At 41.8% G+C, this 23,324-nt stretch overlaps 1 protein-coding gene and 1 pseudogene across 1 annotated transcript; one reads left to right on the plus strand and one right to left on the minus strand.

Annotated features, from left to right (window-relative positions):
- The first annotated feature begins 13,093 nt into the window (after window positions 1–13,093).
- LOC138420184 (olfactory receptor 52B4-like) lies at window positions 13,094–14,167 on the plus strand (annotated as a pseudogene).
- Window positions 14,168–22,712: 8,545 nt separating this feature from the next.
- On the minus strand, window positions 22,713–23,297 carry LOC138420659 (RNA polymerase II subunit A C-terminal domain phosphatase SSU72 like protein 3-like). Its single transcript, XM_069553973.1, has one exon. The coding sequence runs from the start codon at window positions 23,295–23,297 to the stop codon at window positions 22,713–22,715; it is 585 nt and encodes a 194-aa protein (XP_069410074.1).
- Between the last annotated feature and the right edge of the window lie 27 nt (window positions 23,298–23,324).

The following is a 23,324-nucleotide window of genomic DNA, read 5'->3' on the forward strand; positions in this document are numbered from 1 at the left end:
TTACTAAAAGGATACTGTCTACACATAATGGCCTGCCTCAAGGAACCCTGCCCCTCTGCCTGAACACCATCCCTTCCTGGAGGCTGATCATTCCAGGAGACAGTTGCAAGGAAAGTGGCCTTTTTTCTTTACTTCCACAGCTCCTCCCATTTTATAAAAGAACCTGGCATCCAGACCCCAAATAAAATGATTATTTTGAGATATTAGTCTGCCATCTTCTCAGTCTTCTGGCTTTTTGAATAAAGTTGTTATTCCTTGCCTCAACAAATTTCTTAGATTATTGGCTTGTCGTGCAGCAAGCAGAGTGAGCTAGGACTTGATAACAGATTTATAACTGCTTTCTTGTAAGATTTTTATAGGTTTAACTCTTACATTTATATTTTTGATCCATTGTGACCAAACTTTTATATATAGCGAAAAGTAGGGGTTTCTCTTCTTTTGTCTATGGCTATCTAGTTTTCCCAGCACGGTTCTGAAAAGGGGCTATTGTTTCCTCCATTGAATTGACTTGCCACAATTATTTGTCTTTTTTTTCCCCTCAGGAGTGCTATGGGTAGTCAGCATCCTTTTTTTCCTGATATTATCTTTCTCTAAACTTATTTTTTAAATTGGTTAATAACTGTTTCACAAAGTTGTGTCTTTTGTTGTTTACTTGTTTGATACAAATTCGAGGGCTTTTTTCTGTTTCCATGGAAAATGTGACTGGAATATTTCAAAGCATTGAAAAGAAACTGTGGATGGCATTATGTAGTATGGACATTTTAACTATATCAGTTCTTCTGGTCCATGAACAAGGATAGCTTTCCATTTGTTTGTCTCCTTCAATTAATTTTACCACAGTTTTGGAGTTTTCAGTGTAGAAATATTCACATCCTTGGAGAGATCTATTCCTAATTATTTTACTGTTTTTCTATTGCAAGCATAATTGTTTTATTTCTTTTTCAAATAGTTCATTGTCAGTGTATAAACATGAAACCGTCTTTTATAAGTTGACTTTGTATCCTGCAACTTTACTAAATTCATTGATCAGTTCTAATAGTTTTTTAGCGGAGCCTTTAGGATTTTCTATATAAAAACTACATAGAAAATGCAAACTTCTAAAACTCCTAAAGGCCAACAGAAGAGAAAATCCAGATGACGTTGGATTTGGGTGGCTCAGAGGGTAAAGCATCTGCCTACAATGCAGGAGACCCAGGTTTGATCGCTGGGTTGGGAAGATCCTCTGGAGAAGGAAATGGCAACCCACAACAGTACTCTTGCCTGGAAAATCCCATGGATGAAGGAGCATTGTAGGCTACAGTCCATGGGGTCACAAAGAGTTGGACATGACTGAACGACTTCACTTCCACTTTCTTTAGGGATAAAATGATATCATAGTCACTGCAGAACCGAAAATTAAAACAACAATGAGATGTCATTGCACACCTAATGAGATGGAGAAAATCCAAAACGCTGACCGCAGCAAATGTTGGCATGGATGTATAGTAACAGGAATTCTCATTCATCGCTGGTGGGAATTCAAAATGGTACAGCCACTTAGGAAGACAAGCAGCTTCTTACAAAACTAAGCATACTCTTACCATACAGGTGTTTACCCACATGAACTAAAAATGTATATCCACAAAAAACTGGTGCATGGTCATTTAAAGCAGCTTTAGTTATAACTGCCAAAACTTTGAAGCAATCAAGGTGTCGTTCACTGAGTGAATGGAAAATGCACTATTAAAAATGAAATAAACAAAAGATATTTGGGTTGGCAAGGGACAATTAAACCACTATTTCAGTTCAGTCGCTCAGTCATGTCCGACTCTTTGCGACCCCAATGACTGCAGCACGCCAGGCCTCCCTGTCCATCACCAACTCCCAGAGTTTACTCAAACTCATGTCCATTGAGTCAGTGATGCCATTCAACCATCTCATCCTCTATTGTCCCCTTCTCCTCCTGCCGTTAGTCTTTCCCATCATCAGGGTCTTTTCCAATGAGTCAGTTCTTCGTGTCAGGTGGCCAAAGTGTTGGAGTTTCAGCTTCAGCATCAGTCTTTCCAATGAATATTCAGGATTGACTTCTTTTAGAATGGACTGGTTGGATGTCCTTGCAGTCCAAGGGACTCTCAAGAGTCTTTTCCAACACCACAGTTCAAAAGCATCACTTCTTTGGTGCTCACTATTAATAAGCCACTATTTATTAATAGATTATTAACAGATGAAATGATTGAGTATAGAGAAAATGCTAACAATCCATACAACACTGAAACAGATTTAGCAAAGTTTGAGGATAAAAGCTTAAAAAACAAACTATATTTTTAAATACTAGTAGCAAATAGTTTAAAGCAAAATTATAAACCATTTCATTTATTATAGCATGAAAAGTAAATATGATTTCCAACAGAAACTCTACAAGCCAGAAGAAAATGGCACAATATATTTAAAATGAAGAAAGGGAAGAACTACAACCAAGAATACTCTACCCGGCAAGACTCATGTTTAGGTTTGGTGGAGAAATTAAAATCTTTCCAGACAAGCAAAACTTAAGAGAATTCAGCACCACCCAACCAGCTTTACAACAAGTACTAAAGGAACTTCTCTAGGCAGGAAACACAAGAGAAGGAAAAGACCTACACAAAATAAACCCAAAGCAATTAAGAAGATGGTAGTGGGATTATACATATTGATAATCACCTTAATTGTAAATGGATTAAATGCACCAACCAAAAGACAGATTGGCTGGGCAGATGAAAACATGTGCATGTATGCACTTCCACATACCACATCACTCTATTTCACTCCCTAAACTGTATGTAATTATTTTATATTGTTAGATTAATCATGTTTCCATTATGCCATGCAATTGTAATTATCTTCTATTTTTTTTGTTTTGGTCTGGCTATTGATTGTGAAAACTGATTAAGATCTTTACTATTGTGATTAGGCAACTATTATTCACTTAATATCATTGTATCATGATTGGTCAACAGAAAATAATGCAATTCCATTTCACTAAAACTACCATTTAATAGAAAAACTTGTAATCACTTTTTGAAGTCTAAATGCATATCAGGATTACCTTGAAATATTTTGAAATATACAAATGTCCAGGTACTGCTACTCTTCTACAAAACACCAGATGTGTTTCCAATAAGCAAGCATGTTTAAAAACAAGTGGACTGTATGATGATCTTTTACTTTTATCTAGTTTGTTTCACTATTTCTATTTCATATTCAGTGCTCCCATTTCATTTAGGTTTTTTTCCAATTTCTCTGTCTCTTTTTGATGTTGTTGTTCTTTCTCAAGCCTTTATCAAGTGCAGTAGGAAAGCTTTTATATACATGCATATATCCATATATATAGCATGTATAATATATATATTTTAGAAAATTTATTAATTTTGCCTAGCCAAAAAAATTTATGACATTTTGATTCCACTTGTTTGACTTAGTATGTATAGAATGTTAGATTTCTAATTTATATTCTTTCAAAGATTTATAGTTCCATGTATTTTGACATCTGTCATTACTGTCAACATTCTAGAAAATTTATTATATTAGTGATTAAAAAAAACTTAAATGAGGCTTGAAAATTCTAATTTTGAGAATATAAAGAAATACTTTGCTGTTTAAAAAAATGGGAAATTAACAAATGATGCAGTATTATTAACTGAAGTACAGATTTTGTTCAAATTTCACAAAATTTTATGATACTGTCCCTTATTTGTTTTCATACCTTATTCAAGACCCCATATTGTATTGAATTGCACTGAGCAGCTTCAGCCTCATGAAACAAATTCTGTCAAATTCCGTTTTCACTTTCATTCTTTTACAAATAATTTTTAATTTTCCTTGTTATGGCCTCCTATATACACCTGTCATTTAAGAGCAGACATTTAATTTCTAAATACAAGGGATTTTATTTAAAGTATCTTTACATTAATTTTTCATTTGGATTATAATTTCTCATTTAAATACTTTCTTTGTTGCAATCACCCTGGGTGCTTTTTTCAGTCTAACTTATTGAGGCTTTCGATGGCTAAGTAGAATATCTCTCCTGGTAAATGTCACATTGTACTTGAAAATATGTGGGTTATTTTCAAATATCTTTTAATATTGATTTCTAACATAATTCCCCAGTGATAAGAGAACAGACTCTGCATGATTTCAATACCTTTAGACCATGAAAATTTTCACCTTGCTTTATGTCCCAAGAAATATTCCAGGGTCTCCTAGTTTACAGTCTATAGGGACTTGAATAGAATTTGTATGCTACTGTGAAAATTGCGGGTGAAAATTGTATAAATTTCAACTATGTTGAATTGGTTCACAGTGCCTTTCAGGTCTATTATATCCTTTTCCTTCTCTGTATATTCATTTTATTAATTTTTTTTGAGAGTTTGATATTGAAACTCCAACCAAAATCTTAATTTACCTATTTAAAAAATAATTAAAATATAGGAATATATTCTTTGCAGCCAGAGATGGAGAAGCTCTATACAGTCAGCAAAAACAAGACCAGGAGCTGACTGTGGCTCAGATCATGAACTCCTTCTTGCTAAATTCAGACTTAAATTGAAAAAAGTAGGGAAAACCACTAGACCATTCAGGTATGACCTAAATCAAACCCCTTATGATTATACAGTGGAAGTGAGAAATAGATTTCAGGAACTAGATCTGTAGATAGAGTGCCTGATGAACTATGGACGGAGGTTTGTGACATTGTACAGGAGACAGGGATCAAGACCATCGCCATGGACAAGAAATGCAAAAAAGCAAAACAGCTGTCTGGGGAGGCCTTCAAATAGCTGTGAAAAGAAGAGAAGCAAAAAGCAAAGGAGAAAAGGAAAGATATAAGCATCTGAATGCAGAATTCCAAAGAAGAGCAAGGAGAGATAAGAAAGCCTTCCTTAGTGATCAATGCAAAGAAATAGAGGAAAACAACAGAATGGGAAAGACTAGAGATCTCCTCAAGAAAATTAGAGATACCAAGGGAACACTTCATGCAAAGATGGGCTCGATAAAGGACAAAAATGGTATGGACCTAACAGAAGCAGAAGATACTAAGAAGAGGTGGCAAGAATACACAGAAGAACTATACAAAAAAGATCTTCATGACCAAGATAATCACGATGGTGTGATCACTCACCTAGAGCCAGACATCCTGAAATGTGAAGTCAAGCGGGCCTTAGGAAGCATCACTACGAACAGAGCTAGTGGAGGTGATGGAATTTCAGTTGAGCTATTTCAAATCCTCAAAGATGATGCTGTGAAAGTGCAACACTCAATATGCCAGCAAATTTGGAAAACTGAGCAGTGGCCACAGGACTGGAAAAGGTCAGTTTTCATTCCAATCCCAAAGAAAGGCAATGCCAAACAATGCTCAAACTACTCACAATTGCATTCATCTCACATGCTAGTAAAGTAATGCTCAAAATTCTCCAAGCCAGGCTTCAGCAATACATGAACCATGAACTTCCAGATGTTCAAGCTGGTTTTAGAAAAGGCAGAGGCACCAGAAATCAAATTGCCAACATCTGCTGGATCATGGAAAAAGCAAGAGAGTTCCAGAAAAACATCCATTTCTGCTTTATTGACTGTGCCAAAGCCTTTGACTGTGTGGATCACAATAAACTGTGGAAAATTCTGAAAGAGATGGGAATACCAGACCATCTGACCTGCCTCTTGAGAAACCTATATGCAGGTCAGGGAGCAACAGTTAGAACTGGACATGGAACAACAGACTGGTTCCAAATAGGAAAAGGAGTACGTCAAGGCTGTATATTGTCACCCTGCTTATTTAACTTCTATGCAGAGTACATCATGAGAAACACTGGGCTGGAAGAAGCACAAGCTGAAATCAAGATTGCCGGGAGAAATATCAATAACTTCAGAAATGCAGATGACATCACCATTATGGCAGAAAGTGAAGAGGAACTCAAAAGCCTCTTGATGAAAGTGAAAGTGGAGAGGGAAAAAGCTGGCTTAAAGCTCAACATTCAGAAAACGAAGATCATGGCATCCGGTCCCATCACTTCATGGGAAATAGATGGGGAAACAGTGGAAACAGTGTCAGACTTTATTTTTGGGGGCACCAAAATCACTGTAGATGGTGATTGGAGCCATGAAATTAAAAGATGCTTACTCCTTGGAAGGAAAGTTATGACCAACCTAGATAGAATATTGAAAAGCAGAGACATTACTTTGCCAACAAAGGTCTGTCTGGTCAAGGCTACAGCTTTTCCAGTGGTCACGTATAGATGTGAGAGTTGGACTGTGAAGAAGGTTGAGCACTGAAGAATTGATGCTTTTGAACTGTGGTGTTGGAGAAGACTCTTGAAAAGAGTCCCTTGGACTGCAAGGATATCCAACTAGTCCATTCTGAAGGAGATCAGTCCTGGGTGTTCTTTGGAAGGACTGATGCTAAAGCTGAAACTCCAATACTTTGGCCACCTCATGCGAAGAGTTGACTCATTGGAAAGGATTCTGATGCTGGGAAAGATTGAGGGCAGGAGGAGAAAGGGGCGACAGAGGATGAGATCGTTAAATGGCTTCACTGACACAAGGGACACGAGTTTGAGCAAACTCCGGGAAACAGTGAAGGATAGGGAAGCCCGTAATGGTGCAGTCCATGAGGCCACAAAGAGTTGGACATGACTTAGTCACTGAACATCAACAACAATCTTAAATTCAAGTCCATTTTAATAACTCTGCATCCCCCTCTCCCACACACACACATTCATATTATTTGACATCGTATTTTGCATCTTTTGTTTTATTTATTCCCTAACAACTTATTTGGATACACATAATTTTACTCCTTTTGCCTCCCCCAACCCCACCTTCGGTTGCACTGGGTCTTTGTTGCTGCTCATGGACTTTCCGTAATTGTGGAGAGCAGGGGCTACTCTTCATGTTAGTATTAGGGCTTCAGGTTGCCGCAGCTTCTCTTGTAGAGCGTGCACTGTAGGGCATGGGGGCTTCAGTAGTGGCTCACAGGCTTAGCTGCCCTGCGATGTGTGGTATCTTCCCAGACCAGAGATCTACTCTGTGTCCCTGTTTGGTGGGCGGATTCACAACCGCTGGACCACCAGGCAAGTCTCTCCTTTTCTCTTTTTAACCTTCCTGTTAGCTTTATAAATTGCTGATAAACTACCTTACCTCTGTGTTTGAGGTACCGTTGAGATTTTCCTTTGTAATTTTCACATTTCTAATTGCAATATTTTCTTTTCTACTTAAAGAATTCCTTTTAACTTTTATTATAAAGCTGGTTTCATAGTGCTGAACTCCTTTAGTTTTTGGTTGTTTGTAAAACTCTTTATTTCATCTTCAAATCTGAAAGTAGCCTTGCCAGGTAGAGTATTTTAGTTTTTTCCATTCATTATTTTGAATATTCTTATGCCACACTCTCTTCTAACTTGCAAAGGTTCTGCTGAAGAGTCACCTGATGGTTTCATGGGAGTTCCTTTGTATGTAGTTATGAATAGTTGCCTTTATCTTGCTGCTTTTAAGACTCTCTCTCTTTAATTTTTTCCATTTTAATTGAAATGTGCCTGGATGTGGATGTCTTTGGGTACATCTTGTTTGGGACTCTGTGCTTCAGGGACCTGGATGTTTGTTTCCTTCCCCAGGTTAGGAAAGTTTTCAGCTATTATATCTTCAGATAAGTTCTTTCCCCTCATTATCCTTCTTCTGCTCCTGAGACTCCTATAATGCAAATGTTAGTGTACTTGAGATTGTCCTACAAGTCATTTAAAACTTTTTCATTTTATTTAATGCATTATTTTCTTCATCTGAAGTGCTTTCCACTACTGTCTTCCAGTTCACTGATTACTTTCTATGTATCATCTAATTTACTGTTTAGTCTTCTAGTAAATTTTTAATTTCAGTTATTATATTCTTCAGCTCTCCTTGCTTCTTCTTTATATGTTCTCTTTGTTAAACTTCTCACTGTGTTCATCCATTCTTCCTTTGAACATCTTTAGATCATTACTTTGAACTCTTGATTGTGTAAATGTCTTATCTCCGCTTGGCTTATTCTTCTTCCAGAGCTTTTCTTGTTCCTTTGTCAGTAACATTCTTCTCTCTTCTCCTTTTGCCTAATTCGTTTTGTTTATTTCTATATAGTAGGTAGGTCAGCTGTGTTTCCTGATATTGGAGAAGTAGCATTATGAAGATGTTCCTAATGGACCTAGCAGCACACCACCCTCCAGTCACCAGAGCTATTACTATGTGTTCTGTGGGTGTCCCCCATGTGAACTGCTTGAGCCCTTTGATTGTGGCAGGGTTAAATATTGTGGGTGTGTTCATAGGCAGGTCTGGCCCCCAGCATGATTGGCTTCTAGGCCCTGCCTCATGTGATGGCTGGCAGTCCATTGGAATGTGGAACAAAGTTCTGTTGCTGCTGGCTGCAAGGCCTGAGGGGTCCTGGGGTTGGAGCTGGCTCACTGGTGGGCAAGGTCATATTTCATAGCTGTTGGCTGTATGGGCTGGCTGTGGGGAGCTGAAAGGGGTGCCATCCTGCTGGTGCATGGGGCTGGGTCCCAGGATTGCTGGTATGGGGACCAGGGAGGCCCAAACCTTGTGCCAGATCACTGGTGGGCAGGTATGCCCTCGATGATAATAGACTAGAGTGAGGACTCTAAAATGATATTTGCCAGAAGCAGTGTCCTCATGGTAGAATGAGCTTCCCAAAATGACTGCCATCAGCATCTATGTCTCCAGGGAAATTGCCAGGTGCCTTCTGCTTCTCTAGGAGGTTTTCCAAGATCAGCAAATGGGACTGATTAAGGCTTCTTTCCGGAGAAGGCAATGGCAACCCACTCCAGTACTCTTGCCTGGAAAATCCCATGGGCAGAGGAGCCTGGTGGGCTGCAGTCCATGGGGTAGCTAAGAGTCGGACGCGACTGAGTGACTTTTCTTTCACTTTTCACTTTCATGCATTGGAGAAGGAAATGGCAACCCACTCCAGTGTTCTTGCCTGGAGAATCCCAGGGACGGGGGAGCCCGGTGGGCTGCTGTCTATGGGGTCGCACAGAGTCGGACACGACTGAAGCGACTTAGCAGCAGCAGCAGCAAGGCTTCTTTCACATTACTGCCTCTGTGCTTGAGATTCTACACACAAGCTTTAAGAGTAAAGTTTCTGTCTTTTACAGCCCTCTGGCTTTCCTGTGTGTGAGCCCTGCTGGCCAGACTGTCTAAGGACTTATCTTCCCAATGCAGGACCCCCAGGCTAGGAAGCCCAATGCAGGATTCAAACAACTTTCTTCTTGGGGAGAACTCCTGCAATTGTTATTATCTTCTCAATTTAAGGCACCTACCTGGTGTTGTGATCTTGACTATGCATTTCTGCCACTCCTCTTGGTCATTTTACAATTAGTTGTGGAAAAATCTTTTCTACTAGTCTTTGGGTCTTTCCCATCGATATTTTCTCAGTAAATAGTTGTAATTTTGATGTGGTCACGGAGGAGGTGGTGAGCTCAGGGTCTTCCTATTCCATCATCATGGCCACGGTACAAATTTAATTCAAGTCTGTTTAAAATGCAAAGAAATGCTTTTGTGTAATGTGTTTAGATAGCATATTCAAAAGCAGGGACATTACTTTGCCAACAAATGTCCATCTAGTCAAGGCTATGGTTTTTCCAGTGGTCATGTATGGATGTGAGAGTTGGACTGTGAAGAAAGCTGAGCACTGAAGAATTGATGCTTTTGAACTGTGGTGTTGGAGAAGACTGTTGAGAGTCCCTTGGACTGCAAGGAGATCCAACTAGTCCATTCTGAAGGAGATCAGCCCTGGGTGTTCTTTGGAAGGACTGATGCTAAAGCTGAAACTCCAATACTTGGGCCACCTCATGAGAAGAGTTGACTCATTGGAAAAGACTCTGATGCTGGGAGGGATTGGGGGTAGGAGGAAAAGGGGATGACAGAGGATGAGATGGCTGGATGGCATCATCGGCTCGACGGACGTGAGTTTGAGTGAACTCCGGGAGTGGTGATGGACAGGGAGGCCTGCCTGGCATGCTGCAATTCATGGGGTTGCAAAGAGTCGGACACGACTGAGCGACTGAACTGAATTGAACTGAATGTGTTTTAAAAATAATTAATATGTAAATCTTTAAGTTGTTCTGATTGAAAACAGGATTGATATTTATTAATTGCCATAAAAATAGAAACAGGAATATTTGGAGTAGTAATACTAACAATTGATTTATTAGAAATAAGAATGTGAGCACATCAGATCAAGGGATGTATAGAGAAAAATAGTGGAAAACGAAGGCCTAAAGAGGCCTAAAGTCATGGTCCATATATATGGATAAGGAGATGTTGTTGAAATATAAGGTGATAGCTGCCCCTGAGGCTTTCAGGCAAATGCATAAAAGCTCAGTTCCTGGCACCCATCACTCTGAGAACCCTATTGTGACTTAACCCATTCTAACCCGTATGAATTCCACCGAAGCAGGGGACATTTACTATTGCTGTGGAGTGATATTTCAGGCAATAAGACCGTTACAAGACGAGATGTTATGCAGCCTAAAGAAAGTGGTTGAAAATATTAGGACCATTGTGTAGAGTAAAGGAAACAGATTCAGAGAGACAAAAGCAGCTGTGTGCCAGATCCACTTGTACCTGCCCCTTTGCCCATTCCATGCAAACTCCACACTCAGTGATATCACCTTGTAGCATGAAATACACCTTGGAGGAGTGCATACACAGAATTTGGCAAGCACTGCAAATCAGGACTATTTATTTATTTACTTATTTATCTACATATTAGGTATATATATGTGCATTTGAGCTGGGTTACCAGCACACCACTGAACCACTGTCATACATATGAGCTGTCCCAGTAGGATGGAAAGTGCTGTCTGGGAAAGGAGAGTGTAAAGAAGTGGGACCCATCATTAGCTCTCACTGTGCCAAGGATCCCTAAGACCTTCCAGAGGAGGTTCTGTGATGGCCCCAGATCCTCACTGGTGCAAATATCTGAGGCATTAAAGAGGATTATTCACGGCTACCCCCAACTGACCCTTCCGCACACCTACCTGATATTTGTCATTTGTTTGCTTTGTTAAACATTTTGAGAAGTTGTGCTTTGCCTTGATATGCTGAGGTCTAGAACTGCACAAAGGAAAAAGACAATTCCCAGACCACAGAAAGTTTAAAATCAACAGGAGAATCACGGTCAGGGAATCAAATTTTCTCCTGTTCTTGAGATATGTGTTTTGATGATTAGATCCCGTGTGAAATCAGAGGAAATAAATGGCATACGGGGAGAAGACTTTCACAAGCACATGGCTGACATAGTGGGCAGATGGTGAACAGTATCCTGAATAGGGTCAGCTCTCTCGGGAACACAGCAGGGAGAAGCAAGTAAATTCTCCATGATACTGAAGCTCTCTGGACCCAGCCTGGGGGAACCGGCATGAGGCCGGTTTGGAGAAGCTGCTTTAGATTTGATTCAGTAAACAAATAGCTATCAAGCACTCACAATGTACCCATAGACCACATCACAAACATTGAGCTCCTCAGCATCTCTCCTCTGGCTCCTAGAAGAAAAATTCCTCTTTACTCCCAAATATCCACTGTCCGTCATCATCTCTAAGCCGGTCCTCATCGGCCTCCCCTTTATAATCACTTAACATTTATGTTGCTTCATTTTTATAACCTTGTCTCGCTACAAGCTTCTCAGCATATGGCACAGACATTATCCCCCCGCCCCCCAATGGCATTTTCATGTCTATTTTGGTGTCTTCCATCTCCTTCAGGAGGATGGCCTTCCTCAGGGCACTATCGATCCTCAAAATGGCTGCCTGGTCACAGACTGACCTGGCTTTAGTAGCTGCCCACAGCAGGAACATCTTCACTCACACAGCACTACTGGGTTTCTGTTGGACGATTATATTTTTAGGACAATTTTAGTCATTACTTAGAAGGTACAGGAATGAAAATAGGAGAGGATTTTCCCACTCTGTTAAATAAATTCAGAGGTGAGAAGTATCCATCCTGGAAGGGCAGAGAACACTCATTGTGACTTACTTTGTGCTGGATCTTCAATTATGCCCTGTTAAAAATGCAGATCTTGAAAGCTGTGGATCAGCATACTTCATTATTTCATGGATTCCTGAATTTGCAACTACCTGAGTTTTGCACCAAGCTCCTCTCTTGAGAATGCAGATGGACGTGGGAGTCAACTTCAGTCATAGTGAGAGAGGTCATGGAAAGGGTAAGCCCTTGAGTTTGGCCTTCATAGTATAAAAACACTCCTTTTACAAACAGCAATTTTGGATATTGATTCAGGGGGAAAAGAGACCTCTATCCACTAAACCACCTGTGTTTCTTCTAGAAACTGAAACAATTGAACCTTTCTTTCTTCATCTCCAAGAGGTGAAGAATTTGGGCCCACTGCTCCTCCTTCCATGTGACCTGCCAACTCCTCTTTCTTATGTAGTACAATAGATAACGGGACTATATGATGAACTTCTCAGCCTTCAGCTGGCCTGGATACATGGTGCACAAGTGTTTTAGGTCTTTACCAGAATTTTATCACTGTTGCCTAGAAAGAAATGGACAAGGGACACATTAAATACTGATGAGGTTTCAAAAACGACTTCAAAACTCATGTTATACTATCCTACTCTTTATTCTGTAGGCAAAACAATAGGACACAGCTACCTGCTCAGGGAAAGCCTTTGTTCTGCTCCTCCCCTGATTCCCTACCCATAGTCACAAAACCATTTTCTAAGGTGAGTTCAAAAAGAACTCATTCTTAAAACCAACACAAATACAGAGTAAATTATTCTTTCCATTCTGTTTGTGTATTTGCTTAATTTTGGACAACAAGATGTTAATTATTACCATACTCATTTAATTTTCTCTACTGCGCTATGGGTCCGTCTTGCTTGTGAAATTACGGCTTCATTCAGAAAGCAAGTCATACCTGACTTATCTTTATTTATATATATATCCAAAATTCCTGACATCATCAGAATGGAATGGGATGAAGTAGGAACCAAAATCAAATGATAATTCGAAAGAAATGTTTGCATATATTTTGGGGTTTCCTCTGTCTCCATGAAAAGTCACGAGATTCTGGAAGAATTTCCCAAGTATGAGGACCTCACACCACACTGGTGCTAGCCACACGGTCTTCTGCTTGCTGGGCATCCCTGGCCTTGAAGACCACTACATGTGGATTTCCATCCCCTTTGTTATTTCCTATGCCGCTGCCTTGATTGGGAACAGCCTGCTCCTCTTCAATATCCTCACCAAGCGCAGCCTCCATGAACCCACGGACGCCTTCCTCTGCATGCTGTCCGGAGCAGACCTTGTCCCCTCCAAGTGCATAGTGCCTCAGGCCTTGGCGATCCTCTGGTTCCATGCTGGAGAGCTCTCCCTGGATCGCTGCATTTCTCAGGTATTCTTCCTCTCTTCCACTTTCATTTACGAGTCTGGGATCTTGCTGGTGATGGCATTTGACTGCTACATTGCCATATGCTGCCCGCTGTGATACACCACTGTTCTGACACATACACTGATAGGGAAAATTCGTATATCCATCTTCCTAAGAAGTTATTGTACAGTTTTTCCTGTAATATTTCTTCTGAAAAGACTGACTTTTTATAAGAGTAACGTCCTCCCAAACACTGCTTGTAAACACGTTGTCCTGGCAAAAATTTCCTGCAATGATATCCAACGAAACGCTGGAAAAGGAAGTGGCTATCCACTCCAGTATTCTGGCCTGGAGAATTCCATGGACTGTATGTATAGTCCATGGGGTCACAAAGAGTCAGACACAACTGAGTGACTTTCACACAGAACATCTGGTTTGATTTGTTTTGTCCTAATGTCGACCTTGGTCTTAGATGTTGTGCTAATCTTTGTTTCATATACGCCTGTTCTCCGTGCTGTCTTCCACATCCCTTCCCAAGATGCTCCTCACAAAACTCTCAACACATGTGGCTCCCATATCTGTGTCATCATCCTCTTTCATGGACCTGGGATCTTCTCAGTTCTCACTCAGTGGTTTGGATATCACATTCCACTCCATATTTACATTCTTCTGGCCAATGTCTATATTCTCATTCCACCTACATTAAATCCCAAGGTTTATGGCATTAAGACCAAGCAGATTCAGGACCTGGTAGTTCATTTGCTGTTTCCAAAGCAGATACGATTATCATGATGGCAACTACCCTTGTGCTCTCCTCAGCAATGCTCATCACGCTTTAGGTTAGCTTTTGCATCAAGACATGGAAGGGTACAGTGGAAATACTAATCAAATAACTATGTATCTTGTTGTCATAGAGCATTTTTATCAGGAATGGGTTTGTAAATGTTTCTTGCAAAGTCTTTAATAACTCATAAGATATCAGTGTCTTTGAGGTCTTAGTTCACTTTCTTATACATAGAATTCATAACTAGATTAGCTCACCTCCCTACTCCTAGGCTAGAGGTTAGAATGTAATGACTTGGAAACTTTCCTGGGTAATTGTTAAACTCTTATTTACTAGGGTATTCTATGCTTTGAATGGCTACACTTGTTTTATTCCTCTCATTCAGACATTTTCCTGCCATTTGCCCCTATGTGATTGCTTTCATCATACTTTTGTTTTTTAGAGAAGTATAAAATTCACATATATCTTAAAATTCATATGTATTCACCACTAACATAATGTTACCATAAATAATGAGCATATGTATCAGTAAATCTTCATTGTTTTAAAACATTAAACATAGCAAATGTCTACTAATTCTTTCCTTTTATTTATATTATCAGCTGTTTGGAAGAAAATATTCAACATGAGAGCAAATATAGTACAAACATGTAAGAGTACACTGAGCAAGCATACGTAAAAAACACGCTGATATATGTAGAGGTGTAGCCAACGTGGCAGAGTCGGAAGACCCTAAGCTCACCTGCTTCCATGGGCAGTCCAAAATTGCAACCATTTACAGAACAGCTATCAGTGAAAACGACCCTAAGACTAGCAGAAAAGCATCTCCACAACTAAAGATGTAATGAAAGAACCACAAGATGCGTAGTGGCGCCCTGTGTCTCCTGCTTGGCAGGCGGATTCTTTACCACTGAGCAACCAGAAAAGCTCAGGAGAAGGAGAGGGCAGGACAAACTGAGAGAGTAGCGTTAACATATATGCACCTCCATTTATAAAATAGATAGCTTGTGGAATGCTGCTGTATAACACAGGGAGTTCAGTGTGCTGCTCTGTGATAACCTAGAGGAGTGGAACGGGGAGGCGGTGGGAGGGAGGCTTAAGAGGGAAGAGATATATGTATACTTATGGCTGATTCATATTGTATGGCAGAAACCAACAAAACACTGTAAAGCAATTATCCTCCAATTAAAAATATATTTTTTTATAAAAGGTCTCTCTATTTTTCTGTATTTTCTCTCTCTTCTCCAGTTGGATAACTCTATCGAAAGATCTATGGTCTGTTTCTGCAAGTGGAGGTACCTTGGTCCAGGGGTAAATGCATTTGTAGTTTTGTCCAGTGTGGAAAGATTCCCTTTGTACAGGCTATACTATTTTTCATGACTCCCAGCAATATTTGAGAGTAACTTAGTCCTCACACGATGCCTTCAGACTATATTGTCAAGCTTTCAGACATTTCCAATGGGATAGTGTTTCCAATAAGGCTGACTATCTGCACAAATGCATGCCAATAAGCATTCCCTACCCAACCCCTCCACTGTCCACACAAGCCAATTTCTCCTCCATGAGGTCAGTCTGTTCCCCACTCCCTTGCATCTGTGATGGCCTCATGACTTGCTTTGGCCGGTGGAATAATGTGGAAGTACTGTATCCTCTGCCCTGTGGATTTAGAGTGAAGTGAAGCAGGAACAACAGTCAGAAGGGGGATATAAAATCAAGAAACAACTGAAATGAGGGATTTTAAATAATTATGAATGAAGCTACTGACACATATATTGTTTGGCTGCTGTCTCTTGGACTATAAAGTCCAATATCACCCAGGTCATGAACTACAGCTTGCTCTGACATACCCACAGCCATGTCCACATGCCCCGTCAAAGAGTCCCAGAGCTATCACTGGCATACTTAACATATCTAATTACATGTACATGCATGTCTTTCAACAATTTGCATTCAAATGCTGCCATTTCACCGACAAAAACCGTCTGAATATCTCATTTTCCTCTGTGCCTTAACTGGAATTATGTTTGTCTAGTCAAGAAACCACTGTATGTCCAGGAGCACATCTAAATATTTATTTTTCCATTCTTCACACTTAGAAACACATTATTGTTAGTTAGCATTAAAAATAACAAGTTTCCCCTCCCTTTAGCAAAACTACCAATACCAGTGGTGTTAATCCGGCCTGGAAATGATTCTCTCACCATGTTTAACAACACCTGTTCTAGTCCCATCCACCCAATTCCAGGTTGTTTTTTTCTTTCTTTCTTTCTTTCTTTCTTTTTTTTTTAAATGGAGTGCCAGAAGTCCTGCAGAGAATTTAGCAGCACTCTGGTCAAAACTGTGGCTGATTTTGGTGGATCTGAAGCTGAAAAGACCTTGCCACAGCGAGGAGCATCCTAAGAGGCTGGTAAAAGGACCATCCAATGACGAAGAACAGGACTCTGCATCCTGGGACTGCAATCACCTTGAGGAAGTCTGGAAAATACCTTTGGAATGCTGCCGGCAGTTCATGAGTGCGTGCATGCTATGTCACTTCAGTCACATCTGACTCTGTGCAACACTACGGACTGTAGCCTTCCAGGCTCCTCTGTCCATGGGATTCTCCAGGCAAGAACAGTGGAGAGGGTTGCTATGCCCTTATCCAGCCAGCAGTTCATAGTTTTGGCCAAATTCTGTAGGTAACATCCACCGCTCCATATAAATGATTTTTTCAGGTCTAAGGACTCTTAGACAAACCATGTCCCACCATCCATTTCATCCAACCCATTCCCTTTAACTTTTCCATGGACACTTTCTATGTTGCGTTGCATCACTGGAGTCACTCCTTTGGAATACCAGCCGCACTTTTACATGCTTTATCGTATTTGCCTCCTCCATGCCTCTACAGACAGGAAACCAACCAAAAATATTTTCTCAATTCCTTCCAGTGAATGTTCTGACAAAAGTAAGATCTCCTGGACAGATCGTTTCTCTCTCTTATAAAGGGTCCCCAACATTTCCTATTTCTATTTTGTGTTCCCATCATTGGAGATGATCATCTCAACACACTGTCTGCTCCCTTTCCCATTCCGGCCCTGACTGCCCCAACATCAGATGAAAGACTGACCTTGAAGCTCATTGAATGTACCCGGAAAGAAACCCTCACCTCCCTTCCGCCAACACTGCCCCATTTGGATAAGTACACCCCGTCACCAGTGTGGAAAGACAGAAAATTGACATTGCTTCTAAATTCTTCCCTCTCTCTCCTCTTCAGCATGTTCTGTCCTTTCAACTACACCATCTTCTTACCATCCCACAGCTTCTCTCCCTGTCCAGAGCTTCCACCTTACTGCTCAATCCACACTTCTCCTCGGGAAATCCTCTACTAGCTCATCCCATGCCCCCAGGTCCACCGTTGCTCCATCCTGCCTTTGCTCTGTCAATAAAGTCCACATCAACCTTCTGACATAGCAAGATACCTCATTCGACCAGGCCATCTCCCCCTTCCTTTATTTTCTCCTGTAAGTTACACAAGCCTCGGTGTCATTGCTGGTCAGACCCAAGATGATTCACTTCCCTATAGATAGAATGCACTTTTTTAGAGGAGTTCAATACTCAGTGAACCTTTTATGCATGAAGAAATTCCGCTTGAGGAAAGAGCACTTTACCCTGAGGAATTCATTCAGATTGAGCAGTAGGAAACCAAGGCGTTCCTTTTGCAAGATCCAGCCCCTGCCAAAAATTAGGAAATCCATTTTCCATAAACTAGAAGCTTTTATTTCATTTCATGAATATTGAATTGAACAGATCATGCTCAAATTTTAGCAATCAATGCCTACTATTATCGAAACTGAGTTTCTATGAAAGCTGCAGTTACCAAAATACATACAATCTAAAATTGGATTTCTAAAGTTGAAACATTAAATATAATCCTAGTTCACTAGAAAGAAAAACTCACTTATACTGATGCACAATACAAAAATGACAAAGGAAATTGTATTAAAATGCTGAAGTAAAAACCAATGATGGAATGGAAATGGTGTGGGGCTTGTTTGTTCTTCTTCCCTGAATGTCCTTCAGCGCACCACTTGTCCATTGTAAATCTTGGTCTCTTGATATGGATAATAGAGTCCTCGAGGTTAACTTCCTGGCAGAGCCCTGTGAGCCCTGAAGGGTTCCTTCCAGGTCAAGAATCCATACCATCATGTCCCACCATGGAAGGGTTTGGATGCCTCCAGGGCGTTCATGTTACTTTGGCAGAAAAAGATTTCCTTCTCCACTTCCTTCCCAGACTGGAGTGTACCTGGAAAAAATCATGTAGATGGCTTTTAGCAGAAAGGCCTTGGAAGCCGCTTCTGACAGAAAACACCATCTAGCCCAACGTCGAGACACAGGTGCTGACCAAGAGGAGATGAAACCAGACAAGATCCTCAGTAGAAGCAGACCGTGTGCAGAAAGCTCTTGCCCGTTTTCTGCTCGCTGCCAGGAGCACCTCGACCAGAGAGTCCTCCAGGTTGTCTGCCTGCTGGAGGCGTTCGCAGAGCTCACAGATGCACACCACAGCCACACCGAGCGGATACGAGGGCATGGTGGCGGCCACTTGGGACTCCAGCCAGACGCGTGGACTTCAGGGGCTGAGGGAACTCTGAAGGCCAGGGGATGACCGACTGGGTCCAGCTCTTCCAAGGACTGTTAGAGTCAAAGAAGAAAGAAGGCGTTTATATGGAGGCACTTGTCCTCAGTGGGATGAGAAATCTTGATTGATGATTGGCTTAACTCTTGACTGATTGGATTTGAATGGTGGCCTGGGAGCAGAGAATCCAGTGCTGTTTTCAGAACAATCCCAGTGATGCAATCACCCAACCTCAATGCCACGATGTGCCCACCCTATCCCCACCCTCCTCCTGAGCATTTTGCCATCTCCAGTTAACTCCATCTGTGCCGGTGTGTATGGGGCTAGAATTGGTATCAGGCAAAACAACTAGACTACTCACTGGCTTCTCACCAGCCTTCCAAAGAGGTAAAGACATGCATGTGGAAAAGGTCTTTGAATTCCTGAGCCTCCTAATCCAATGATGCAAGAATCACAGTGGTTGTTCCCCAGATTTTCATGTTAGAGTTGATATTCCAGTAGAGCAGTTGTGCTAAATCCTAGGAAGGCATTCATGGTTCTTCCTATCAGTCAAGAAAAGCATGCACCAGTGTCAAAAGCAATCTCTGGAAAATATGACTGCCATTTGATAGGGTTTCACAAGTTGCAAGAACATGACATTTTTTCGTTTCTCTTTTCTTCAATTCATCAGAATTCTGGAGTGAACCAAGCAGATCCTCCTCCCTTATCTTGTCTCCAAAAGAGGCTCAGTCAAAATAGAAGCCTCAAAATAGAAGCCTTTTCATTGCTTTTCTCCATTTGCATAGCTGATGAAGCAACCGTACAGATATCAAACTTGGCGTCAGGACATTGACCACTAAGGAGACTTAATGCTGTCACTTCGAAATGGCGAGGGCAAAGATCTCTTCATAGAGCTACAGACTGAATGTTCTATCCATTGCAGTGATCCTCTGAGTGCAAAGAGTCATATGTAGTAAACAGCCCAAGTCTACTCAAAGTGTGACCCCCAGAGCATCAGCATGAACTGAAGAGGAGCTTGTTTAACCTGGGAATTGGACTCCCAGACCACTGAATTGGATCGCAGGGATGTGCACTAAAGATTGGGAGAAAGTTGACTAATAGCAGAGATTTCAGAAACTTGACTGGACCTCGGAAGTCCCTGAGAAGCACTGCCTCTAGATGGGAGGTTGAATATTCTGAAGAGAAAAGCCAGATTAGAGAAAAGGACAGCCACACCTGAAAAGGTAGTCAGCTCTCAAATATGATGTGAAAATGTTTTTTAATAGTCACTGCCTGAGCCTAAATCATCCTGCCTGGAAAAACAGGGAGAGAGAGAGAAAAAAAAATAAAAAAGATCTCAGAGCCCAGACTGCAATCATGATACTACAGGAGGAAGTGATTTCATCATGGTTCTTTGTCTTCCTAGGATGGCTCTAGGGTCACACAGTGGTGAAAAGCTCTACTTCTGATCTGCTTTGTGTGCTCCTGAATTTATCTCTGAGACTCAGGGTGGGGACAGGGGGTTCTCGCTCAGCATGCCAGCACTATGGCAGCCGACCATTGAGCTCTTAGTGCTAGAGCAGGGCTCCTGTGTCACTCCATAAGCCTTCCTGTTGTCTGCAGTGCTGGTAGAGGAGACCTTACAGGGCAGGGTTTCCTTCACTTTTGGCAATCCTGAGCCCTATTTAACTGGACACCGTCCTTGTTTTCTCACCTTGAGATAACCTTGAACATGTTTTCATTTATATGAAGATTACCTCCTTTAGAGCCAGTCCTCTTTTGAATGATGTCAACATCTTTTTTATGATTACTACCTCTTTTCTTTCTTATTTTTTTAAATCAATCCTGTAGACAAAATCTCTTCTCAAAGTTATCTTCTGTCTTTCTGGACTTACCACTCTGAGGAAGCCCATATTCTGTCAAGTCTGGCTGTAAAATCACTAGATACAGGTCAAATACTTAACAAACCCTACAAGTGCACATATCACCCATTCAACACCCACAAAATTTAGTATGGTCACTTCTTCCCCAACTGCCTTTGTTTGCACACTCCCCTGTGACAGCAGCTTCCACACTTCCACCCAGATCTCTGCCACTACATCAACATCTGAAGCAGAATACTCACCAACCTTCAACCACCCACCTTCCAATCTTTTATTTTTTTCAACTCTGATAGCTCTTAGACAAACTATGCTTCAGCATCCATTCCATCCAGTTCCATCCCTTTTATTTTTCCATGGATGCCTATTATGTTAAGTGGCATCACTATAGTCGCTCCTGTGTAACATCTACAGCACTTTGAACCAGTTGCACACTCTCATATTTGCCTCCTGAATATCCCTATGGACAGGAATTCAACCAACAGCTTTTTCTGCATGTGGATTTTCTGGCAAAATAAGTTCACCTGGACAAATCATTCCTCTTTCTTTTAAAGGGCTCCTAAATCTCCCTACTTCAGTTTTGTGGTCCCATCATTGGAAAAGATCATCTCAACCTACTCTCCTACTCCCTCTCCATTCCTGACCGTGACTGTCCACCCTCAGGTGAGAGACTGATCTTGAATACCACTGACTCTACCAGGAAAGAAACCCGTCATCTCCCTACCACTGCCCCCTTCCGATATAGATGCACCTGCTCACATGTGGGGAAAGACAGAAATTGAGAGTGCTTCTATACCCATCCCTCTCTCTTCTCTTCATCAAGTCTTGTCTTTTCAATTCCAACACCTCCCTCAGTTCCCACAGCTTCTCCCCCTATGCAGAGCCACCTCCCTACTCCTCAGTGCACTCATGTCCTCAGGATGTCCTGTACTCCCTGATTCCTCCAGATCCATGGCACTCCATCCCACCTGCATGGATAACAAAGTCCACACTTACTTTCTGATAGTGAGTAAACTACTTCACCATCTCAAATACCTCTCCTTTATTTTCTCCCATGAGTCACACAGGACTTGGGGGCACAGCTGGTCAGACCCAAGAATGTTTCACTGCCGTGCAATGAGGATCCATTTTGGGAGGAGAGCAAAACACAAAACAACAAATCTTTGAAGCAAGAAGTAAATGCTCAAGAGAAAAGAATGCTTTTCTACAAGGGATTTAAAGGCTTTGAAAAAAGGAAATCAAGACACGCAATTGGTAAGATAAATCCCCTACCACAAAAGAGAAGACACATTTTCTTAACTTAATGAGTTTTATTTTGATTTATTTATTTTCGCTTTATTTAACCAAGATACATACTTCAACAAATAGGGCTTAGATTTTAGTAATAAATGAGACCACAGACTACACTGATTTATAATTTCATTTCATTGTTAAGCAAGTGGATTAAACAAATCACGGTTGGATTTCCCAAAAACTGCTAGAGATGATCTACCCTGAGTTTCTAATAAGGCAGGCGTTCGTCAAAGGGCATGCAATCTAAAAGCAAAACCATTTCCAATTCCATATCGTTTACACTCAACGTACCCCCATCCCACTTAAGAAAAAACGAGCCGTCGTATGGACACACCACGCCAAAAGGACAAACGGAAATTAGTATCCACGTAGATCAACCGAAGAGACACTGTTCCTTTTTCTCAGCATATCCTTCAGTGCATTGCTTGTCCCGGGCTCTGTGATCAGCCTTGCGTGTCCATCCAGAAAAGAGAGTCCTCGAGATCAACCTCCTTGCAGAACCCTGTGAGCACTGAGTTCTCCCTTCCAGGTCCAGTTCCGCACCATCGTTCCCCGCACCGGAGGGGCTGGCATGTCCACCGGTGTTCCGCGTTCCCCGAGCGGTGTGATGCCTTGCTCTCCTCCTCCACCTCCTTCACTGGGTGCGGTGTACCTGACAACAAATCATACAGAGTCGGCCTTTAGCAGAAAGGGCTTTGAAGAAGCCTCTCCCAGAAAATGCCCAGCAGCTCAAGGGTCCGGGCACGAGTTCTTACCGACCAAGGAGCTGAAACCAGCCAAGATGCTTCCTCAGTAGAAGCAGACCGTGTGCAGAAAGCTCCTTCCTGTTTTCTCCTCGGCCGCCTGGAGCAGTTCGGCCAGACGACTTTGCGTGTCGCCTGCCTGCTGGAGACCCTGGCAGAGCTCACAGATGATCGAGGCTCCAAGGCTGGCTGCCTCCAGGGTGTCGTCTATGTCCACGTTGACAACCGGCACAGGCTGCCAGGTCTCCTGGTCCCTGGCGCACAGGTCGGCCACCACCCGGTTATAGGCCCTCTGCCCACAGGTGAAGATGACGTCAAAGGGATCTGGGCACTCTTGAAACCTTTCCGGGCCAGGCTTGATTCTCTCATTTCTTCTCAGGATGCGTAAGACTCCATTCCTTTGGTAGTGCTTTTGGTCTTTAGAGGAGAGGTCGCCGTGCATCTTCTTATAGGGCGTGGAGAAGTCGTAGAGCACGGGTGGCTTGCGTGGCCCTCCTGGGAGCCTCACGTGGGATCCGGCTCCAAAAGACCTGACATGGAACCCGTTCTTCCTGAGGACGCGGTGGGCTTCCATGCTCCTGTTGACGTTGCTCATGCAGACCACGGCCACCCTGAGCGGGGAGGAGGGCATGGCGGCAGCCTCTTGGGACTCCAGCTG

This window comes from Ovis canadensis, chromosome 15 (genome assembly GCF_042477335.2).
Source record: "Ovis canadensis isolate MfBH-ARS-UI-01 breed Bighorn chromosome 15, ARS-UI_OviCan_v2, whole genome shotgun sequence".
NCBI classification, from domain to species: domain Eukaryota; kingdom Metazoa; phylum Chordata; class Mammalia; order Artiodactyla; family Bovidae; genus Ovis; species Ovis canadensis.